Below are 18,414 nucleotides of genomic sequence, written 5' to 3'. Positions count from 1 at the left end.
TCTCTGCCAGAGCTGGCTCTCAGGGCTCTGGAGGACAGAGCTGTAAATTGGATGCCATGCTCCAGCTGAGCTTGCGGCAAAGTCCATGGGTCAGTGAGGGAATTCAGTGCCAGAAATTGAGCCGGTACCTTTGAGCTCAGTGGGGCCGCAGCTCAACAAAGGCTTAGATAGGAGCAGTGCTGGCCCAACTCACAGGGCTGTCAATCAACACAAACTGACAAGGAGGGGTTTTTTAATCGGCGCACTTGTGTGCCGTTTCTTTTAATGGACTCCAATAACCAGTAGCTCCCAGTCCTCGGCCATATGCTTAACTTTAGAGACGAGATGCCTTTGGGTATGGAAGTAATGAGTTGATATCAAATTAAGTGGACCTTGAAATTGAAATTGGGAAGAATGACATTAACCCTTTTTTTTATTCTAAACCTTTTTTTCTCCCTCTTCTAAAACTTTGAGGAATCAGTAAGCTGAAGGCGTTTGTGGTTTCTGATCTGCAGTAGGTTTTTGATTTGCCCCTGTCCAAAGGGGCTGTACTGAAAGCTCTGCTGCAGTTTACATTTAAGACTCGACTGTGCCGTGAAAGATCTCCCCGAACTCGACCTCTGTTACACTCTGATAATCTTGTTTAGGACAAAACATATGTGGGTTGTGGCATTTTTAAAGAAACAGTGGCTATAATATTTTGGTCTGGATGCATTGCCAGTGGTATGAAAATGTCTGTATGCCATCATTATTCTCTTTTAAAGAATGCTGAGCGATTTTATTTTTGTTCAGGACATTTAACCTCAAACCTGCTAGTGTAGTTGCGCTAATAACTTCCATATCCTGACATATCCTGTAACTTAACTGCTTTGATTTTCTTTCATTAAGACATGAGAAAATAAGCTGTTAAAGGGATTATTTTATATCAGCTCCATTTTCATTACCAGTATATTTTAATTATGACATGTTTAATATCCTGTTTATGTATATGATCTAGCATTCTCTGTGGTTTGTCTTTAGATCATTATTTACCATGCTTATTAACTATTCCAGCACAATAATATTTTTCTAGCCACTTCTAAATGCTGCATTTCTGGTTTGAAAATGCCCACTGTGCAGCTGTTATTTCCCTCCCCTTTTGGAACTGATTTTGATTTCTATTTGCTAACTCATAGTTGCAAGGGGGGAGGAAATTACAGTTGCACACCCCCAGTGGTCATTTCTAATATGAATGTTATTTAATAACAAATACAAATTCGAAATAGAATGAACATGCTGTATACTTTAGAAGGTTGTCTACTATTCTTATGCCATTTTTCCGTCCACGCTATGAACCTAGTGTGTAAAACTATCACATTCGGGCCGCCTGCCACCAGGTCCCTCTGCTGTCCATAGTTTGTAGACGGATGATACACAGAGTTCAAAGATTACCTTCCTGTATTTGTACCACGATTCTTCTGATTTCAAACACGGTGTAACGTTTTATGTAGCTAATGCCCTTGAAAATGAATTGACTGTGTTCTTCTTTTGCATTTCAGTGTGACACTGAGAGCGACCAAGACGAGAAGGTAGGATCTTATATTTCAAAATTATTTAAAATACTATCAGATTCCATAAATGTAGGTATGGATGTTGGTGTGTATAATTTCCTGGACCGTGCTTCCATTGTAAAAACAAAACACTTAGCAAGCCTGAATCGAATCAGTTTCCATCCTGGTATTTTTAGATAAGGGGCACCAATCGTTGGGAATTGATGTGCTGGCAGAAGGGGGCTATGCATCTCAGATGATGATTTTCACACACAAGGCAATTTTTTATCTGTTGATTTGTGTTAGCAGTTGCTTATTATTCTGAATACAGGTGCAGCTGTGGGTTCAGGAGAGAATAACAAAGCAGGGAATTTGCAAAGAAGAACAAAAACTGTGATAATTATATATTACATATTATTATACAGTACATGGTTGAAGACCAGTATCTTCCAGTCACTACTGTACAAAAAGAAAAACAAGATTGCTAATGAAATAGCTGGAATATAAACATGTGGGCAAAAAAATAAATAAAAAAAAGGGTAGGGATGGGGTTTGAGTTTTTCCAGCAGCATTTAGATCTAATGAGTGAGGTTAGAAAGTGAGGAAAGACTTTGCATGTTGCTGTGGGAATCGTCTTGAAATGATCTCTTTCAGAATAGGTTTGATTTCTTTTTAATGTGGGATTTCTGATTCGAGTAGCCTGTTCAGCACTAACAAAGACATGGTGATTGGTGGACGACGCTTAGACGTCCCCAATTGACATATTCCAGCTAGATGGCCATTTAATGATTATTTTGCTCATCGAAATGCAAGACAGAATGTTTGCGCTCTCACTACGTTCATAACTTAAAGCACTCACGTTTATTGGACGTCGAACAAAATTGGCATTTCCTGTTGTACTTTGTCTAATCATTAATAACTGGGTCAACATCTTGCATATGTTTAAAACACACTATGAAATAACCGTAGTCGAAGATTTAGCCTTTACATAAAGCAAGTTAAGAAGATATATAATCCTGAGCCTGTACAGCAGTCCAGAATAAAGTAAATCCATATACAACATTTTCACACTCGTTATTCTGAGAAACGGCCATCCTCACTGTCCAAGAGAATATCGTGGTTTGATAAATTGACAGTTTTCTAATGTACAGTCCGCAGACCTGCCAGTTGCCTGGATTTAGTTCAGACAAATTCCTTTCCTGCTATGCAGTCGCTGGGCGCTGGTTGTATTTCATGTGCCGTACCAAGATGTGTGCATTTCAGATAATATATCATAGCAGGGGCTGTTTTATAATAAGGCTTGAGTGAGTTGATGTCGTATGGAACATTAGGACACAGCAACTTACAGCCGCTGGGGTTTGTTCCAATGATCTAAACCATGGCAGATCTAAATACAACCATCGATTTAAATAATTTAAAGACAGTGGTGCAAATGTAATGTTTAAACAGATCCATATACATTTATTTACACTGACTAGATCTTACTATATGATGTAAGTTGTGGGTGCCCTGCGTTGTAAGTGTAACCTTAAAGGCTACTCTGCTAGTTAGGTGAAATAAATATATTAAATATCAGGACCTTTCAATCTTCTAAACTGAGTCCATGTTTACTTTAAATAGTTGCTAACATTTTAGAAAAATGAAATAAACAAGCCTTCTTACAGCTTTCCTATGTGTTGATGTTGTTGTTGTTGTTGTTGTTGGGTTTTTTTTGTGTGTTTTTTTGTCATGACAACTATAACAATTAACACTATACCATTCTTACTGTCGCTGCATACATTCGCTATATGAGACCAGAATCACTGTGACACTAAAAAAAATCACACCAGGGATCACAATTAAATATAGTCTTTATTGTAAAATAATGCATTTGTTCAATGACATAGAATCAAAAGATCAGTGCCCTCGTTGGTTTTAAGGAACTGAGAATTGTAGATACGGTATAATAGGAATTGCTATAATTATTACTAATCCAACTGCTTTGCTTTCAGCGTCTGTGTTTCAGAAGGATGTCAGGGGCATGTTCTGTTTTTGTTAATTTAAATTCAGAGGAGGCAATCTGCCACAGAATGCAGGGACACCATCACGTTAACAGGTCAAGCATATTCAGATGAAGACAAATGCTGGTTATTTGATTTCCTTAAACTCAGGAAATGAAAAAAGTGCTCTCTGGAGAAATCATGTTCCGCCTCGCTAAGATGATAGACGCGGCCATGTAGCCGAGGTAAGAACAGGCACTCATCTCCCGTTTTTATCTCTGAAGGATGGTCGGGCCTGTCAGCTCTATGACATGTGCATTATCCTTGTCATTTTAAACAAAGTGACCTGTAGGAAAGAGCACTCGGCTGTGACATGATAATGGGCTGTTGGATGACAGGTAAAGTACATGCTATAAAGCAGGCCTTGTAGTATTATTATTATTATTATTATTACACTGTGTAACAATTTTTTTTTTTTTTTGGTTCCTGGGTAGTAAGTGTTATTTCCTAATTGCTTATGCCTCAAAAGTATAGAAAATGGCTATTATTCCCCACAAACTTTGCTTTTGTGACCAGGACAGTGATATTTTGATATTTACCTATTTCCAATGAGAAAACGGGCGAATTTGTGTCTTTTCGTTCACATAAAGTCAGAAAAAAACAACATATGAATCCAAATTTACATGTATTTATACTAAAGTAATACAAAAATGACTACAAAAGATTTAGAAGTGAGTAGTTTTTTGAGATTTACGATTATACTGTAAATCACTTTCACGAATCAGCCCCCAAATGTAGTCTCCCATCATGTTCTCGTTATACTGTCCTTCACTGACAACTCATCCAGGAGCCTCAAAGCCGTGCTGCTCCATAATGGTAACAAGTACCCGTCTCTTCCCCTGGCTCACTCGGTGCACCTCAAAGAGGATTACAACAGCATCAAGACCTTGCTGAACGCCTTGAAGTATGATGAGTATGGCTGGGACCCCCGGAAGGTGCTGATGCCACCACTGCACATCAAATTGGGCCTTATGAAACAATTTGTCAGAGCTCTATATAAGGAGTACCTTCAAGACTTCGTCCCTAAGCTGTCTGAGGCAAAGGTCAAAGCCGGTGTCTTCGTCGGACCACAGATAAAGAAGATCCTGGAGTGCAATGAATTCCCCAAGAAGCTCACTAGTAAGGAGAAAGCGGCTTGGAACAGCTTTGTTGCAGTGGTTCGGGGCTTCCTGGGCAATCACAAGGCCGAAAACTATGTGGAGCTGGTTGAGACTCTGGTGAAGAACTACGGCACAATGGGCTGTAGGATGTCCCTCAAAGTCCATATCCTTGATGCTCATCTTGATAAATTCAAGGAGAACATGGGAGCGTACTCGGAGGAGTAAGGCGAGCGCTTCCACCAGGATATACTGGACTTTGAACGCCATTTTCTCATTGGAAATAGGTAAATTTCAAAATATCACTGTCCTGGTCACAAAAGCAAAGTTTGTGGGGAATAATAGCCATTTTCTATACTGTTGAGGCATAAGCAATTAGGAAATAACACTTACTACCCAGGAACAAAAATTGTGTTACATAGTGTTATTATTGTTTGTTTGTTTGTTTGTTTGTTTAACTGACGAGCTGGTACTTTCTTATTGTAGAAGCGTGTTTGTATTTTAAACAGGATTTTACCACTCGAATTGGAATTTGACAGATATTTATATGTGTGTGTGTATATATATATATATATATATATATATATATATATATATATATATATATATATATATATATATAAAATAAAGGCACTTACTGTGCAGTGGGGTGAAATGATATAGTTTGATAAAACATTTTGGGATTATTGGACTGGATTTTCACCGTGACCCTGTAAAGGAGTAAGCGGTTAATGATAGTGGATGGATGGATGGACTGGATTTTACACCCCCCCCCCCCCCCCCCCCCCATTAGTTCAGGTATAAATGTGCTCATATATGAAAATAAATGTAATTGAATCAAAAAATGAAAATTAACCAAGGTGTTTTGTGTGTGTGTCTATATATATATATATATATATATATATATATATATAATATTGCGCAAACTTAGAAAATGAAATAATTCTTGCCTTATCATTAAATCACCGTGGAAAATATGGTCCACTATCTTGGAAAATGTATACAGCCAGATTAAAGTACTGTCTGTACTCTCACGTTACCTGAAGGCTGGTGTTTATTCCATGCTGATTTTTCTACAGACCCCTGTTGGCAATCTGGCAGTTCATTTTAACTGAAGTCCAAGTCTAGGTGCCAAGGTGCCGAGCAGTCTGAATCTGAGCTTGGACTTCAGTCAGGAAGGTTTGGAATTAAAATGCCATACATCTGCTGTATCCACTGCAGCAGGATCTATAGGACCTAGTGGCAAATCAGCCAATCAATCCAATCATTCAATCAGTCAATCTTTATTTATTTTATATAGCACTTTTAATAGTGGACCACCATCACAAATCATTAGCTATATTAAGACCACAGCATGTTTCATCATTAGCTGTAGGGGGAAATATTTTGTTAATATTGGTGGACTTGAAGCTTGGAAGTTAGGTGACCTTGGTTTTAGTTGTAGTTGGGCTTAGTCTGTGGATCCAAGGTTATAACATTGTACTTGTTTTATAAATTGAATATTTCACTAATGAGGATGGCCATGAACTTTCATGGTGTATCCTCTGTATACCGCCAGTTAGTGTGTCATAGTTGTATTAGCTTTCATTGTTAATGATATTTACTGTACATCTGCTTCCTTAGTCCTGTATTCTGTAAACAAATCCATGAGATACACAGCAATATACAGGGACACGGTGTTTGAATACTGAACAGTATGTACTCACTGGAGGGAGGTGGCATCTGTATGTGTTATTAGTTAACACCATCAGGTAATGTAACAGCATTGACTTGGTTGCATTGCTTGGTTGGTGCAGAACCTTTGCCCTTGGATATGAAATGATAACGAGTGTTGGTTTAGAATCACAGCACACTGGAGGTACTTATTTAGATATGCTTTTTTAAACAAGGTCATTAAGTGTATAGAGTAACCTGCTCAGTATCGTCTGGCAATTCAGAGTAGTTTAAATTGAGTTTAATACCCAAAGGGATTTGTTTTAATGGAAGGTGTAATGATTGGAATCATTTTAAACACAGTACCACCTTGCTGCGAGAGCCTGGAAGCCATAATTGTGGGAAACTGTCACAAGAACAGAACTCCCACTTGTACATACAAACAGCTGTACACCACTAGAACACCCAGTTTTACCTCCGTGCCATTGTAACCATTTCAAACAATGGTCTTGCATCAAATCAATATTTGGTGTGACCACCCTTTGCCTTCAAAACAGCATCAATTCTTCTAGGTACACTTGCACACAGTTTTTGAAGGAACTCGGCAGGTAGGTTGGCCCAAACATCTTGGAGAACTAACCACAGTTCTTCTGTGGATTTAGGCAGCCTCAGTTGCTTCTCTCTCTTCATGTAATCCCAGACAGACTCGATGATGTTGAGATCAGGGCTCTGTGGGGGCCATACCATCACTTCCAGGACTCCTTGTTCTTCTTTACGCTGAAGATAGTTCTTAATCTCACTCCTGTATCATCTTATATGATCATTTCAGACATTAACATTTTGACTCATCAGTCCAGAGCACCTTCTGACCAGACTTCTCCGGACAGTAGATGGGTGTACCAGGGTCCCACTGTTTTCTGCCAATTCTGAGCTGATGGCACTGCTGGACATCTTCCGATTGCGAAGGGAAGTAAGCATGATGTGTCTTTCATCTGCTGCAGTAAGTTTCCTTGGCCGACCACTGCGTCTACGGTCCTCAACGTTGCCCGTTTCTTTGTGCTTCTTCAAAAGAGCTTGGACAGCACATCTGGAAACCCCTGTCTGCCTTGAAATTTCTGCCTGGGAGAGACCTTGCTGATGCAGTATAACTACCTTGTGTCTTGTTGCTGTGCTCAGTCTTGCCATGGTGTATGACTTTTGACAGTAAACTGTCTTCAGCAACCTCACCTTGTTAGCTGAGTTTGGCTGTTCCTCACCCAGTTTTATTCCTCCTACACAGCTGTTTCTGTTTCAGTTAATGATTGTGTTTCAACCTACATATTGAATTGATGATCATTAGCACCTGTTTGGTATAATTGTTTAATCATACACCTGACTATATGCCTACAAAATCCCTGACTTTGTGCAAGTGTACCTGGAAGAATTGATGCTGTTTTGAAGGAAAAGGGTGGTCACACCAAATATGGATTTGATTTAGATTTTTCTTCTGTTCACTCACTTTGCATTTAGTTAATTGATAAATATAATCTATTAACATGTCTATTTTTGAAAGCATTCTTACTTTACAGCATTTTTTCACACCTGCCTAAAACTTTTGCGCAGTACTGTGTATATATATATATATATATATATATATATATATATGTATATATATATATATATATATATATATAGTGGGGCACAGTCAGAGTATAAAAGAGCCAGTGAACCATTGATCAGTCTGCCATTCCAGGAAGTGCTTACATTTCCAGCAAATTACCAAAATGTCCTATGCTATTTTATCATAGGAAGAAGAAATTAATTAATTGTACCTGCTGAAAAAGTCAGTAATTCGATTGACTTATTGATGAATGTGTTTTTCATAGGGTCAAAAGAGTTACCTCTGCACCCCGATGAAAATGATTGAAATGATTGGTATTTGTGTAATAAGGATGGAACATTTAGGTTGAGAAGACTGTATCTGCTGTTCCAAAGAGACACTTGAGTATGAGTGAGCACTCCAAATTGGCTAATGAGTGTGCAGTTGCATTTGGAAGGCACCCTCGATTGCCAACACATCTGGATACACTGATATTGCACATTAATGGGCAAAAACTTGTGGACCAAACTTACTTCTGGGTCACTCAGAATGAATAAGGAATGCTAAAAACAGATCGTAAAATGTTCTGTGTAAGTGTGAGTACATCTGTCCTTACGGGGAAACTTTATTAGCCCACCCACCACAATCAATAGTCCTGATACCTTATTAAAATAATAGTTCTGGTAGGTCTTTGTATGCACACAATATTACCATTAGAGGCAAAAAATTAGGATCTTTAGTCCCCCATCTATTGTATCTAGAGACCTATATAAAAAATGTATTGTCATATAATGTTACAGTAAATATTTATCTGTATTTATGTAGTTTGGAAAACTATAGTGTTTGACAGGTTTTTTTTCTTCATATGGGGAGCCCCCTCCCATGAAAGGTATAATATTTAAACACAATTGAGTTCTGACTTAGGAAAAGATAATTGTGAAGCACCCGGTAATCATAGCTGTCCCTGGCACAAAATAACGATCTGAGCCGGTAATGTATTGCTAACATGCTTTCAGTTGTAACCCTCAGGCAATTATAAGAGGCTTCTTTATATATTAAGAGAAAGACATGCATTTCTCATTCATTTAGCACTGTATATAGAGAAGGTTATGTCCCGGTGGAGCTGTGCGAGTAATAAAATAAGAGCTCTACTTGTCAGTGTTAAAAGATTATGCGTTTTCCACTGCTAAGGGTAGAATATAGTGTTTACAGGCTTGAGTGCGTGCTCGCTAGGCCGAGGCTGAAGCTGATTGCACCAGAGTGCCCTGTCAGCCCATGATTTGTCATGTACTTTATCATCTTTGTCACTCTGCAGAGCGTTGTCATAGGTAACATATCACCCCTTCCCTGCTTTGTACCCAATTCGTGTAGAAAATTTGTATTTACTTTGGTAGCGTAATTTGTTCCTCATGGATAATATGACCCTTAGCGGAGCCGGATCATGGGTTAGTTGAAGTGATATTTTCCGGTAATGGTAGTCGTACATCATTGCTGTCAGCTCGGGTTAGGAGGCAAGCACATTACAGCTCCATTTTAGCACTGCAGGCATCTGGGATTATTTGCCATAACCGAGTATGACATGACCGCTCTACAGAGTGCATTAAAATTTTACTAGCTTCTCGAGCGAGTTCTGTGGCTCTGGACTGTGCTTCAGGCTAGCATAATGATGGATACCTCTGAGGTCCTAGCATTCCTCACCAAGGTCAGCAAATGTCAACGACCTACACAGGTTCTACTTCCCCTATAGACAGTTTCTAAGCTAGCTGGCCATATTAGCAGCAAAAACGAGAATAGCAATGGGCACTAAAAAAAAAAAAAAAAAGTGATAACCTCATTATTGGTAAATGGAAGCATGTTGACATTTGGTCACCTATAGCTGATCATTTTTTTTGTTTGTTTCAGTAAGAAATATCACAAGATGGCTGTCTGTTGACTGTAGTTGGATTTTTGCTGCTGTTTTTATGTCATAAGTTAGTATTATTGTTGACATTCCACTACATTCCTGCTTCTCAGTCTGTGAAGTCATGTAAGATAATTAGCCCTGCTTGCTCAGAATATTAATGGGAGAGCTACATCTCACAGATCGCAATGACAGGGCCATTTTCCTAAGCTTGCAGTATTGATGGGTTCTGGAATGATGATGATGGCTTTGCCACTGTTCCATCCAGGCCCTACAGCCTATCAGGACCCTCCGATGCCCTCAATGAATGTTAATCAGCCTGGGAGGCAGTAACGTGGGTGTGTTCTGAGTAGAAGGTTGCAACACGCTCCCAGGCCATTTCAAAATCTGACTGGCACTAATTTAATGCAACTGGATTCTTTGACAGACAGTATTTGGAGCTTTTGAGAAGGCAAGACCATGAGTATTTTGAAATTCTTTGAAGAGAAAAATTAAAATGTTTGTGTGTAAGGCAGTTTTATATCTCAGCTGTGATATCAATTCCATTTTATACCCCCATCAAACCTCAACGTGCTACCATAATTGTTAGTGTATAAGGTCTATAATTTGTACACTGGAGAGAAAGCCTCACTGTATTAGTAGCACATTAATCCAATCTGGAAGAGCTGAACCAGTGATCTTGTTGTTAAATGAACAAGTTACCCATCAGTTTCAATAGCAGTTAATGAGAAACTTATACAAGTATATATCGTAAGGGGCTGCCGGGAAAGACGTGTGTGTTGTATAGATGGGTATGACTGTCTAACCTACATGCTACAGTGACTCCTATAGAGAGAGAGAGACAGGGATGGCCACATGTTTCCCCCAGACCACTGCCTGTGTTGTCATTGGCAGATAGCGAAGTAGGATTAATGACAATGGACCCAATGAGGTTCTGTCTCCAAACCCAACAGGCAAGCCCTCCTCCCTTGACAGGTGCGATTTTGATCTGGAAACCCACTGCATCATTAGGACAGATTGAGCATCCAAGCTGACCAACCATGCTGGCGATGTCCAGTCTGTGAGCAGTTTACAATGCAGACATTGCACATGGCAGGATTACACTGGATGTGCAATGCATAAGCCACCAAACTGTCTCAACTTTTTTGAGTGTGGATGCCATGTCTCTGCTCCAAACCAAACTAATAAAATCGATACCCGCTGCTGTTGCCTGACCCTGTGTACCTATGAGTGACGATCTCGGCATCCGAGAATGACAAGCTTGAGTTAGAAGGTGCCCAGGGTAACGCTTCAGTTGAAATTGAAATGATTTCTTCTGCCTAGTACAATTTAACCTGCCCACACTGCTACACTTCTATATTACCACTCTCTGTCAACAGTGTCAGAGGAAATGATAAGCGTCTTTGAAGCTGCAACGTCTATTACATTCTCCACAGTCAGTTCCACTTCAGCGTTTTTTAATATTTGTAACGTCACCAAGGTACGATAGACTACTCACTTTCTTAACTCCATCTCCCAGATATTTGATGCGGTTTATTCGTCGCTCGCCTTTTCCAATGTGCGGAAGAATTTGATAAAAGAAAACAAAAAAACCCATGCTTGTTGAGAGAATTTAATGTAAATGTAAAACCCGGCTGAACGGAGCATTTCTGTTACCTGGGTATTTGGATCCAGCATTCCCAGTCAGGTGTAGTCAGTAGTCATTGCCTGTCTTCCTGATATATCTGCAGCTAGACACCATGGTAGAGTTAAGTGCAGCTTGTGGATACTCTCATATACAGTTCTGCCTGTGTGTCTCAGAAATGTGTGATACTGTAAGGTTACCTCAAATAATATCTCTGTAGAGACTGATTGGCCCACTGGGTCTCCCGTTGCATAACAGTTTCAGCAATTTCAATCTATATAGGATCTTCTTCAAAAGGATTTAGAATCATTATTTTAAAAAGCACTGTACAAATGACCACGTTGTCAAAGAATCCATTGTGATGCAAGGTCAGATACGGAGTATGCCAGAAGCTAAAGCCATTAGTAAGGCAGGCTTCTCCACACTGCATTGACCCCAACAAGGGGCCATACCAATGGGGTGAAAATCCAGTGGTTCCTGCATTTCATGCCTGGAGTTAATTTACAGCAGTTATAGGACTAGCTACAATACAGGATGAGGTTATGCAGTCCTTGACCTACAAAAAAGGAATGAGCCATACAACAGTGAATAGCTTTTCCATGCCAGTGTTTCAGTTCTCCATGAAAAAGAAGTCATACAAGGGGTAAGCTGGAGATTTTAAAATACAAAACATTCATGTGTGAAATGTTTCCTTCACTTCTGACCTATAAATGAAAAGATGGAGAATCAAATTGAACTTGTTTTATATTTATATACTGTGTACAATAAAGATTCAAAGTCTAAATCCCCATTGTTAAAATAAGGGGAGATGACCTTGCCTGTACACGGTTAAGATTTAATCAAGGGGCTTTGCTAAGCTGCAATAAAGCAGACTAATTCTTCCGACCTTGATGGCTGATAAGCTCTAAAGTGGAGCAGATATATCACTGATAGGACCATTTTGAAGTGTTGACGTTCCTAGCATGGGGTTACTTTCCCAGTAAACTAACAGCAAGGCCACTGTGGTTCATTATCTTATCTTGACCAAAGTCTTATAAAGCTATTATTAAGATTCCTCTTTAAAATGACCCCTACACCCTCACAACACTTAAGACCATGGGCACATTTTTATTTATGATAAGAATTGTTTTTTATACATTGAAAACTATGGAGATATATTGCAATTGGAAGCAGTTTAAGAACATTTTGTTTTGTTTGGTTTTGTTTAAAAAATAATAATTTCACCACACTGAAACAAAAAAGGGAGGGTGTTGGGAAATATATATATATATTGAAAATGACAGTTTTTTGTATCTTTCCTGCTCACTTGACAGTGCAATTGCAGAACTATTTCCCCTGAAGAAAGCAATTTCCCCTGCTCTCACCAAGGTTAAACTCCCTCTGAGTCAGGGGAACATTGCCAGAGGCTGTACACCTTTTGCACAGACCTCACATGGTGGCAAGTCCCACAGTCACAAACCTCTGCCCTCTCATTACCCTCTTGGCAAGCAATTGATTTTCCTTGACATTCTCATCATAATTTTCTTGCTGGGAATTTTTTTGAGGAGGCAGCACCTCCTTATCAACGCTGTGACTTGTATTTTACATTCTAAAGGTTGAGATGATAAGAAAATGTACTGTATACTGTAAAATCATTGTATTGTCATTTCAGAGGGACTGAGCAAAAATGGTGATAAGTGGAGATGACTTTATTAGGAATCCAGCAATGAATTACATTGATTGACATTAATAAAAATGTATTTTTAATATACAGTCTGCTATACTATGTAGTACATAAAAAACATATTAAAGCTGTAACCATACACTCTGTATTATTTTGTACAACTTTATATGTTGAGACATTTCAGTACATCACCGCAACTTACCTACATGTAAACCTTTTAATCGGATGCTTTTAATTCCCAAAGTGATATTAAGTGGGCTAGAAATCAGTTGTATGACTAATAAATGTGACAGAAATGAAAGTGACGTTATCAGGAGCGTGTCACTCCCAACATATTCTGACCGGGTCATTTGAATGTGGAGAGGGAGATCGACTGATATATTAAACGACCTTGACTGCATATTGTCAGCACTCACAAATCCGACCCTATAAAATTTTGACTTCAGTGACGGTTAAATGAGTGTGATGCATATCTGATTATTTCATCTGATTTGACGTGTATGTAGGTGAGCACGTTGCAACCTGCCCTCTATCACCCACACAACCCCATGCCCTGCGCGCACACACACACACACACACACATATTTTGTACGGAAAGAAAAATTATGTCGTATTTGAGGAACTATACAGGGAGACTGATTGATTGTTTCATTGAAATTTGTTAGCACACAAGTTGGGGGAATTACACAGCAGTAAAAGACAAAAACTTGTTAGTTTTTTCAGGGAGCACAGAAAAGATACAATGTCAAAAATACATAGCTGTGTTTTAAAATAAGTAGGCTTATAAGTTGGTTTTGTTGGTACAGTACTATATTTTCAACAGAAGTAGTATTTTAATTCAGAACGATATGATTCTGAAAATATCACTTGCCAAAAGAGACAACATGTGGATTGTAATACAGTACATACTTTTAAATCCGGTACATATTGTAGCAGTATGTAAAATTCCATTAACGACACAACAGCAAAATTAAATCAAAATGTTACCCATGCAGAGAACTGCTTAAAATGTAAACGGCAATGCAATTTAGCAAAAGATTTAAAAATAACAACACCAGTTTCCAGAATTAAAACATTATGCAAAGTCGGTATTCACAAGTGCAGAATATAGTGCTCGATAAGGCCCTAATGTCACAGTTCACTTGCAAATGAAAATGCACAAAAGCAACTAAAGATCACAGATTTAAAAATGTATCACAGTATCTAAAACTGTTTAATGGTTAACTTTTACATTACCATGCCTTGTCTCGTTCGCTTTGTTTTTGGAGGAAGCGCTGTGTAACTGCAGTGCACAATAAAGACACACTGATTTGCCATGCCAGAAAAAAAAAAAAACGCGGGCTGTGACGGTTAAACAAGTCAATTGTAATATTGAAGAGATGGGCTTTGTATCAGAAAACTGGTGACGGAGTCGGAAATCGTGTGCGATGGGTAAGTGCTTTCGTTTGTTACATATATATATATATATATATATAATGGGGATTGATTTTATTCTTAATACTAGGACGGTAAAACGCGACTGACGTGTATCTGAGTTTCGTATATCCGAATGCTGACTTTATACACTTTTCTTAAAACTGTCAAGGGAAAGCAGACTTTACAATTCATCGTGAATTCAAACCAATGACCAACGTCAAACCAGTAGCAACAATATCAAGCGACAAACGGATCATCGCTCATAAAAATGGGTCAATGCTTTTAAAACAAGAGCTTTTTCCATGCACGTAAATGATCATTTGGTTTATCCCAGTGTAGAAAGATGCTGCAATATGATACATCCCTGATGTGCTAAAGTGTACCGGAGGGACTAGTGGGATTAGCAGACTCGAACACACTCCTCATACCATTCTCTGCCCTAGTTAAAAGGTTAAGGAAGGGCCTGCTATTGTTGTAGCTGGTATTGCTAACGGGTCTGGGGAAATCATTAAATCTTGTCCACCTAAATGCTGATTGTTCCCAAATGATTTATTGACAAAACACAAAAAATGTTGTATGGTTTGCACTAATTATATGTATAAGACCTGGAACACACCAGGGAAATTAAATGAAATATACAGCTTGATCGGGTTCATACCCCTGGGAGTCTTACTGTTCTTATTAAGATCTCACATTGACTGATTATTTATGAGGTCACAGTCCATGGACCTGAACAAAACCCATACTTTTTATTAAGAGGGAGATATCAGACCTGCAGTGAAATATTAACAATGCTTAACTGCTAATGTATTTATTATTGTGAATGTCAAACATTAGAATAATATGAGCGGTCGATGAACCATGGGTTATCCTTTTGCAGTATAATAAAAACAATATAGTCTGCGTTGGTTTGTGTACTACGGATAAGTAAAGTCAATTAAATAGATCATACTGTGGAGGGACATGTGGTGTAACAGTAATTATTTGAAAATCTGAATAGTGTGCAAAACTTGAGTTTTCAAAAGGCCTTTTCTTATCCAGTGTGTTTCCAAACCTACTGTACCTAGGCTTCAGCATCCTTTTTTAACTAAACGTTGCATTTCTGTTTTCCAGCATGACCCAAAGTCTCATCCCTTTTTGAGACTCTGCATAGGCGTTATGCGATCAGGATAAACATATGCTAGCACTACTAATATTCCTGTTTGGTGCGTTGTATGTAAAAAAAAAAAAAAAAAAAAAAAAGGTTTAAGATTTATACACAACCAGTGATGTTATTTTAAGTAGTGGCTAAGGATTATTTCCACAGCTTTTCAGCAACCGATATCATTCTACACTGCTATTATTCTCTTCACACCATTTAAAGGCTGTATTATGTTCATTTTTCTGTTTATAATTTCTCTGTTTATCAGAAAATCCCCATGCTAAATAATAATGCCAGAGATGTGCCCTTTGGTAGTGTGATAGCTCATTACCTACAAGCGACCTCCATCTGCACTCATGGCTGCTCTGGGAGCCATTACCATTATGATGGAAATCTCAGAAGCCATTACTAAGAGGCGGCACAGGGCTCACAGCAGACAGCCTAATGGACTAATTTGTAATTGGGATAGGGAAATGAGTAAGTTAGCTCTGGCTTTGTTTGATGGAGTATGGAAGTGTGCATGCTAAATGTGACAAATGAACAAGGATTCTTGTTTGCGGAGTGTTTTTTTATTATTTTACAAGGCCTTCTCTTTCTCTTGGGGATCAGAAGCATGCTGACTAGCCTTGAGAAGCTCAGGGGAACTAGAGAAGGTGCAAAGAGAGTTGTTAACGGATAAATTGGGGAGGAAAACTAATGGCACTGAAGCCCAGGGAAAAGGCTCTGTCAGCTCCAAAAGCTGTAATTAAGGGAGCTCTTTTGTGTTCTTTTGTCAGCTATTAAAATGTAAAACGAACGTGCTTACCCCATTAAAAGTAGAAAATATATCCCAAAAGAGGAAATTCATCAAGCAACAAAATAAGAAAAATCAAGAGCAGTGTGTCATGTATTTTATAGTACATGTAAGCTTTAAAAGGCTAAAATCTCCCTCAATTTCAAATATCTGTATTAGTTTTCACACACCTACTTTTACATCACAAAGATAATTGCAGTAAATGCATAGTAGCAATTAACCATATTGTAAATATAAAGAATTACTTTCTTAATAGATAATGCACATGGTTATTTTAGTTGAGAATGTAATTATGTCATCTATTATTAAATCTTAGCTAATTTAAAAATCATTCATCATGAGAAATCCCTTTTGTAATTACCTAAGGCCAAAAGAAAACAAAACAAACAAAATCCCTACATTGAAAGAGGATGCCTGATTTTGATCTGCTATGGTTTCAATTGGGACAGATCATAGCGTCCAGCGTCGGTGTTCCGCAATGTAATTTCTTATGTCACCCACTGAGTCGATCCCTGCTGAATTGTAAATAATGAGATATAAAAGGGTCTGCGCATTGAAATTCCTTTTTGTTTGAGATTAGAACTTGCCAGTAAAACGTCATGTTAAATCACCAGGCAAAGGGAAGAAAATGACTAATAAGATGGCTCTACCACAAGTGATTTATGGATTCATTTATCTGGTTATTTAGAAACATCAGCTGCATTATTCATCTGTGATTCTCTGCAATAAGGGCATTAGCTGGTTAACCCCAGCAAAGGTCAGGCTGCATTATCTTAATGGGGGTCTGGAGGGTAGGCTTTCCTTCTTAGTGGACGTGTAATGTATTGGTAAAATATAGTCGTACATAAGGAACAGGTGTGATGTTGACATTATTATTCAATTACATTGTTCACAGTAAACAATCCAGGCTGGTTCAATGCTCAGAAGAGTTAGATAATTGGTAGCGTAAAGCTAAATGATTCTGTCTGTTCATTGTATTGGGATAAATTTAAATAGTTGTATGTAAATAGAAATAAACACAAATTTAAAGAGCGTAATGATACTAATTTAATTAAACACTTTAAAAAAAAAAAAAATGTCCACCTCCATCTGCTTTTTTTTATGTTACCATGAAGTCGGCAGAGTCAACAGAGGTGAAAGGTCACAGTGTCACATGATTTCTCAAGACCAGGGAGCAAAATAAGTCAAATAAAAGAGAAACCACAAGGCCTGCAAGCAAGATGGTAGCCAGTGTTTCTTCTTTATGTTTGTTGCCATGGTCCTGTACAGTCATCCCTTTGGACCAGTCATTGCAGCCAGTCACGTGCATCAGCATCATCCTGATGGACGAGGAGTATTTCTCTCAAGATGACAATGAGCTCTGTTTTTATCATCAGTGATGTATCTAAATACCACCGCCCTTTTATAGTATCCCTTCTGGGGTTTGCAGTCCGGGGTGATTTATGTTGACCCCCTTAATAACATTTCTCATAAATTGGCCGTTTTCATGAGATGTGTCTGTCCAGCTTTGGTTTGCTTGTAGTCCCAAGACTCCTTGGCCGTGATCCCTGTCGATGGCACTGGAGCCAGAATACCCGTAGACTTCGATCACGTAACATTTGAAGGACCTGCAGCAGCTTTACATTGCATTTGCATCCGAGTCTGACAGGTAGCGCTTATCATTTCCTCAGCTGTTCATTACAGGATGATTACTGTTGACAGTCAAAATTACTGATAAAAGTAAGCATATCAAAGAACTTCAATCAACACACTGCTTACAGACTCATTTTTAGCACAATTATTTAATAATGCAGGGAATTTTGATACCAAGAGCAATTGCATCCCAGAATGCATGCCTATATGATGTCATTAATGTTTCAGGTGTTTGCATATACCGTCTCTCCCGTAGGGCTTTTATAAAGTAGTATTGGTTGATTGCTTGCAGTATGTGATGGGGTTGTCAACTAAAAAGATGTTTTAAGATAGAACTGCTTGATTAAAGAACAGTGACACACGTCGACT

At 38.5% G+C, this 18,414-nt stretch overlaps 1 protein-coding gene across 14 annotated transcripts in view; it reads left to right on the top strand.

Annotated features, from left to right (window-relative positions):
• Window positions 1-18,414, top strand: part of LOC117430738 (autism susceptibility gene 2 protein-like) — a 285,529-nt gene that overhangs the window by 177,846 nt on the left and 89,269 nt on the right. For all 14 annotated transcript variants that reach the window (XM_059000560.1, XM_059000564.1, XM_059000558.1 and 11 more), the window contains one exon: window positions 1,518-1,547. In XM_059000560.1, the coding sequence (XP_058856543.1) occupies window positions 1,518-1,547 (30 nt within the window). The remainder of the gene's footprint in view (window positions 1-1,517; window positions 1,548-18,414) is intronic.

The sequence above is a fragment of the Acipenser ruthenus genome, chromosome 26 (assembly GCF_902713425.1).
Source record: "Acipenser ruthenus chromosome 26, fAciRut3.2 maternal haplotype, whole genome shotgun sequence".
In the NCBI taxonomy this organism is placed as follows: domain Eukaryota; kingdom Metazoa; phylum Chordata; class Actinopteri; order Acipenseriformes; family Acipenseridae; genus Acipenser; species Acipenser ruthenus.
Note: the sequence above shows the minus strand (reverse complement) of the source record. Positions and strands in the feature narration are given on the sequence as shown.